Genomic DNA, 6,488 nt, shown 5'->3' on the forward strand with positions numbered 1-6,488 from the left:
TTTAAGGCTTAGTACCGAAACAATAAAGTCTAGTCCATAATCATCAACCCATAAACGGCTCACTACAGGACACATCGATTCTTAGAATGAGATGATTCTTAGAGGCTTGGGCCATAGTCCGCCACGTTTGCTAAGTGCGGATTGGCAGACTTCACACGCCTTTCGAGAACATCATCACGAACTCTGTAACATGCAGGTTTCTTCACGGCTTAATTTAAAAACCGAATTTAAAGACCGAACCAAAAGGGCTGAACCATAGGCTATCATAGCTTCGCTAGTCCGCGACACTCCACCGCGAGGCTTGGCTCTATAATATAATTAGGCACCTATAGCAGTAATAGCGTTATAAGCCTAGTTATTAGGGTTTTTGCTCCCCGTTTGGGCGAAACGAGTTCAATCCCCGGCATAAAACTCTAACTTTTCTGCGTAAATAAACTCTATCACTGGCGTGGTGGAAACCATCGGGAGGAAACCTGGCGTGGCGTTGAAGGCGTGTGAAGTTTAACAATCCCAACTTCGCAGTTTGTTGGACTAGGGCCTACATCCTTCTCAATTTGAGAAAAGTCCTGTAGCCTGTAAGGGGTTGGGGTCTTAATAATTTCATAATGATAATAGCCTGTGGCGTGGTATGATCTCTAGCTTCGTTCGACCCAACACATACATCCCTCTCCATTAACACATTCTTATTTTATTCATCATCATGTAAACGAATGGGTGTCCATTGCTGGACGTAGGTATTTTGTAGGGAGTTCGAAATAGCACGGGAGCTGAACCCAAACGACAAAATATGCCGATGCCGATGATCGAGTTCAGCGGCTCCCTTCGACTTGTCCGATGGCATCTATCCATTTCTTAAATATACGTTCAACGGTTACATACCACGATAATGTTTTCGTGGTATGTACCCGTTCAACTATATTTAAGAAATGTTGATTAACCTCGAAAATTTCAATTGAAAATTTTTAATAACATCTATCTACCTAGTCATTCATCATTTTCATCATCATTTCAACCGATTGACGTCCACTGCTGGACATAGGTTATTTGTAGGGCGTTCCAAAATCCACGATCCTGGGCCGATTGTGTCTAACGGTTTCCCGCGACTCGCTGGGGGTCGACCAACGCTGCGTTTACTGGTGCGGGGTCGTGATTCCAACACCTTGGGAAACTAAGGTCCATCGGTTCTTCGAGCTACGTGCCACTCCCCTTGCCAGTTCAGTTTCGCGAATCGTTACGGATCTCCTCTTTCTGATTTAATCACGTAGAGATACCTATACCCATCGCCCACCTCGTCATTACAGAGACAAAATATGTAATAACGCAGTCTGCGTTGCATACTGGTTATTGTCCTCTAGGTTTAGATCTTTCTCTCATGTAAGAGATTTTTAGATCAAATCAACACAATGCTTTAGTGCGGGTTGGCGGGTTTATACAATTACTCAATTATTAAATATATATAAATATTTGTATATATATATGATTTATATCTTATTTTATTTATCTCTTTTAATAATTTATTATATTAGTTATTAGTAGTATGTACTTAAGTGTGTAAATTTATGTATTGTTTATTTTAATTGCGATTTCCCGTCTCTCATGTTTTGTTGTGTACTATCGGTAAGGTTACCTGGCAGAGATCACTTTTAGTGATAAGGTCGCCTTTTGCTTTTAATTTTTTGTTTAACTATATTTGTAATTTCTCCTTTATTACGCAATAAAGATGTTTAAATAAATAAATAAATATTAATCACATGTTAGTGAAAACGGGATTGCCACGGTAAAATTATTTAAATAAATTTGAACACAGAAAACGGGTTCTTCAGCACACTGCAAAATTCTTAACAATTCCTAAACATTCTTAAAAATATAACTAGCCTAGGCCTTTTATATTTTTAATAAAAAAACTTTTAGCCTGACCTGTGAACCGTTCCTATGCCCTCGGGATCCGCTATAGTTGATCATACTAACCACTAGGCCAAAAAGTAATATGGCAGATACACATAATGCATATCTATCTTTGCCTTTTGATATCCATTTTATGTACGCTTAATCCGACGAATGCAGCTCTGGCCAAAGAATAGGCCAAACAGATCTTAAGGTTACTTAATGTGGCTGCTTTTAGAGTCGCAAAACTATTTGGATTTGTTACAAAAGCGCAGCCTGTAGAATTTGGAATTATAAGGCTGCCAGTCCACCGGAGCCGAGAAACGGACTAATGCGGAGGGCAGTTGCGTACTGTGTCTGGTTCACTTAAGAGTAGCGGAGATTTTGTGCAATCCTATTGGTTAATATTTCTCCGTTTCTCGGCTCCGCTGCCTCGCTCCGCTCCGGTGGACTGGCAGCCTAAACCAAGAAAGTACCGTTTAGCTCTGAAGTTAAGAGTTATTATACCCAAAATCGACTGACGAGCGAGCGTACTTATGTAATACTAAGAAACACTGGCAATATTGTATGATTAAACGACTTGATTGCAACATCGACCTGCACGGCTAGCATGGGCAGGAAACATTATCTCCCCTGGGAAAGGATAAAAATTTACCTTCTCCCACAGCTATATCAAAACTCGGAGCACTATTCGCGCTATATCAAATTTCCACAAGTGGAAATAATATCCAAACAATATATGTGTTAATAAACGGGGTTTAACTTCTAATATTCCATGTTCCAGTGATTTAGCATGTGAACGCGTTAATTATATCCCTTGTCAGGGGATTTATTCAGGGGATATAATTTTTTTCTCACGCCCGTGCCAGCCCTGGCGTGCGTGGCCCTAGCATGGTTGCAATGGGTGCGTAATGCGCGATGTACTTAAGACCAAAACAACTATAATTTGATAATAAAATAGGTTTATTTAAACTTTTATCTGACAAATGTACACTATAAAATATATTTCATTTAGCTTAGTAGGTACCTACTACGTTAGATTCATGTAATAAATATTATTTATCAGTTTTTCTACCTCTTCAAGGTCTTTGTTAGAATAATTATACATATATTTTAAATTCCATTTTACAATATTTCTGCATCACACTATGGACTTCTCTGTTGGATTACAACGCACGGACTTGGTCATTAAAAAAGCAAAATAGCAATTACTCATTTATGCCAACATTTTTAAAGAGCACAATGCGGGCCCACAATGTAACCTTGTTCATTATGCATGGCCTGCGATAGTTCATAGGTATTTTAAGAGATGGCACTGTTTTATTTATTTGTCTACTTTCTTGTCCTTAATAGTACCTTCACACAACCTTATTTATCCTTTCATTTCAATGTCTTTTCACAGATATTTTCACCAAATCCATCATTTTTCGGCAAGCTTCTCTTCTTGAATTTCATTTTCAAATTTTTCCACATCTTCTAAGCATATATTTTCAGAAAATTCATCATTTTTCAATTGCTCCTTGGCTATCTGGCCCCTTTTTAAAAATGGTTCATGTAGGGCCTTATAAAGTTTTTTGGCTTTGGTAGCTCCAAAACCTGGGCAGTCAGCCAGTTTTGTTTCAGTTGCTTGGATAATATTCTCTAATGTACCGAACCTTGTTATGAGTGTCATTGCATCAGTCTTGTTAACTGGTTTTATAGATGACAAGGCATTTATTATCTGAAATTTGATAAATACATGATGATAATGATGAAAATTTAATTGTGTTTTTTGTTCACTTCTTTCTCAAAGGTGTGTGTGTGTAGACCACCAATCCACAATGGGTTAGCATGGTGGACTACAGCCTTAACCCCTTCTCATTGTGGGAGGAGACCGACAGGCTTAAATCATGCAATCACCGCTGTCAAACGTCGCTTTTGTTTATTTATTGTATGGAAAAGTGACGTTTGACAGCAGTGATTGCAAGATTTACGCCTGTCGCAAGCCTGTCGCGAGATTTACCTAAGTTTAAACAATATATTAAAACACATTTAACAAATCGTAGTTACTACGCGATTGATAAATTCCTTAACGACAGGGCTGCTTGAAAGCAGGACTCCGCTCTCATCTCTCCCAAAACAGAAAAATTCTAACGATTGTTAAACTTTAAAATGATGTTGGAAAAGAGTAATCTGCTGAGTTTCTTGCCGGCTCTTCTCAGTGGAATCTGCCTTCCGAACCGAACAGACTGAGTTGACGTTTCAAAATGCTTATTAATTAGGCCTACTTGAAATAAATGAATTTTGAATTTGAATTTGATACGTAAACACCCTGCCGTACCCTGTAGTGGGCTGGTAATAGGTTGATATGATGATGATGATAGTTACACTATAGCAACAACATTAACTACAAGCTAATCAGATACAAGAAGGGTCTAAGCTGTAAGCCCGTCTTTCATATCATAAAGATGAGGAACTGATAAAGTACAATTTACCTTTTGATGTGGATCATTTTCAACTTTTTCCATTATTTTATCAGGTGGTTTGTTCTCAAATATTTTATAGTTTTCTAAAATTTTTGCTGCTTCCTCAGGACTCCATGCCAACATAAGTGTCATATCGGTCAATAGGCAGATTCTTGTTAAATTTTTCAATGCTGTGTGTGGATCTTTGAGATCAACCTGAATGATAATTAATTTATGTAACAGTTGAAAACTATTATAAAGTTTACTAAAATTCCCATGCCACTTATTGTGACAGATTTGTTGTTGTATTGTTTAGACTTGTGCCGAGCAGCGGACATTAATAGATTGGGGATGATGTACATAGGCATAGCACATAGAAAATATAACACAAATGTAACTTTTAATGTGTTGAGAATTATTACTGTTTCTTATTTCAACACAATAATGATTAATCTACTGCCTGCTAAACTTCACTGGAGCGTTGTTGGTCAATACTAACACCTTCTCAAGACATACTCTAGCCTGATGGTAGAATAACATAACATAAATTTTACTTAGTAATAAAATTATTACCTGCACTAAAAGTACTCGAAGTTCATATTTTTTGCCCAACTCTTTCAACCTATTGTGAATGTAATCCGGATTTAAATTATGGTAACGTACTGACAGGAACAGAATGCATATCGCTTTGCCTATTTCATAATCTGGAATTATTTCATCATACTCCCATGGAACACATTTTATAAATTTGAGCAATGGGTTTCCACGCTAGAATTTAAAATAGATGCTATTAATAATTAATTTTATGTACACCCTAAAATATAGTAATTCAAGACAACTAAAGGCCTGAGATGATGGCCATAAAAGTCCATATTGCTTAAATTTATTTAAGAAATAAATTATTATTATTATTTCTATTTTAATTTGCAGTTGCTAGCAACAGATATTTTAAGGATATGCAGAACTTTGTCAAACAAACTGTTGTCAGGTGATGGTTTCAAGGATTCAAACAAAAAAATACTACAGTAGTTCTGTAGTATTCTTCAGACTTGGAGGTTTACAACATTATGCCAAGTTTATTAATACCCATAATATCTAGGAACTTGTTGGTACAGTATAGAAGTACAGACTGTATACAAAACTACTAGTAAAGCATCAACAATAAAGATGTTAAAGTACTACAAGAAGTAGTAGAAGGCTAAAATAATAAATATTGCTAGGTAAGTACCTGTTTTTGATTCACTAAAACACAGTGTGTTTTAGAAATTGCAGACTTCTTAACCATAGAATTAGATGTCCCTGAAATTTCATTAGTTTTCTGTTTAGTTAATTTTTTTAGAAAAAATTTTTTAAATTCTCAGCAATATTTCATCATAATCATATAAATTGACAGCCGGTGAGCTACAAGGAATAGGTCTCCTTCCACAGTAAGGGACCACAGTGTTCAGCCTTTGAAAAGAAATATTTACAAAACTTTTATATTTATGTTCTATTAACCTGGTTGTACAACACATTCTTGTTCATCAGTTTTGATTTTCTTTGGCGATGTGGGCTCACATACTTCAGCTAACAGATCATCTAAACCGTCTTCTAAATCCATTCCGGATTAATCAAAGCGACAAATTAGTTTAGTGTACTGGCTTTTGCTGGCCTGCACATTACAGACGTAAGATTACTGGTCCTTTGCCCTGGCAGTGAGCTGTGGTACTATTATGTTATTTCAAAGAAGGCCAATTTATTAGTGAGTAATAGTAAATAGACTACAAAATTCAAAAACTTAAAAATGAAAAATAGATTATCATAAACTTTTTTTTATTCTGTACTTTCTTTACACAGATTAGCCAATAATAGGTTTTCGTAGACTTTTTTTCATATTTTTGTTTTTTTGTGAATTGTCATTTATTTGTTTTTTTATCTTGCGTTTTAGGTTGCTTGCCCTAGGTTCTAGCTTTATAAGTAAAAAACGTTTAGTAGTAAAAATCAAAATCCGAGTGCGAGAAGAATTGTATTAGTGCCTAAAGACACAGACATATTTTGTATATATAATTGTGAATAATATGGCCTGTTGCGGAGCGTATTGCTGATGTCACACCAACTGTTAAATTATTGATGGCTGTACTGAAATATGTCTTTGCCTTTTCCCTGCGGGAAAGAATAAAG

General features: G+C 36.2%; 1 protein-coding gene across 1 annotated transcript; it reads right to left on the reverse strand.

The window, feature by feature from the left end:
- Positions 1-2,887: 2,887 nt before the first annotated feature.
- Positions 2,888-6,128, reverse strand: LOC120626589 (DNA excision repair protein ERCC-1). The gene is made up of 5 exons (XM_039894142.1): positions 5,826-6,128; positions 5,557-5,627; positions 4,902-5,096; positions 4,359-4,544; positions 2,888-3,604 (listed from the first exon to the last, which is right to left on the reverse strand). The coding sequence occupies exons 1-5, from the start codon at positions 5,926-5,928 to the stop codon at positions 3,305-3,307; spliced, it is 855 nt and encodes a 284-aa protein (XP_039750076.1). The 5' UTR covers positions 5,929-6,128; the 3' UTR covers positions 2,888-3,304.
- Positions 6,129-6,488: the final 360 nt, after the last annotated feature.

Source organism: Pararge aegeria, chromosome 9, assembly GCF_905163445.1.
Source record: "Pararge aegeria chromosome 9, ilParAegt1.1, whole genome shotgun sequence".
Lineage (NCBI taxonomy): Eukaryota > Metazoa > Arthropoda > Insecta > Lepidoptera > Nymphalidae > Pararge > Pararge aegeria.

What these genes read in the sequence shown, in the direction of transcription:
- LOC120626589 (XM_039894142.1), bottom strand. Translation starts at nt 5,928, where the DNA reads ATGGATTTAGAAGACGGTTTAGATGATCTGTTAGCTGAAGTATGTGAG. An exon ending in TTTTAGTGAATCAAAAACAG is followed by an intron (nt 5,097 to 5,556) that starts GTACTTACCTAG and finishes TTTAAATTCTAG; the next exon opens with CGTGGAAACCCATTGCTCAA. An exon ending in AAAATGATCCACATCAAAAG is followed by an intron (nt 3,605 to 4,358) that starts GTAAATTGTACT and finishes ATCAAATTTCAG; the next exon opens with ATAATAAATGCCTTGTCATC.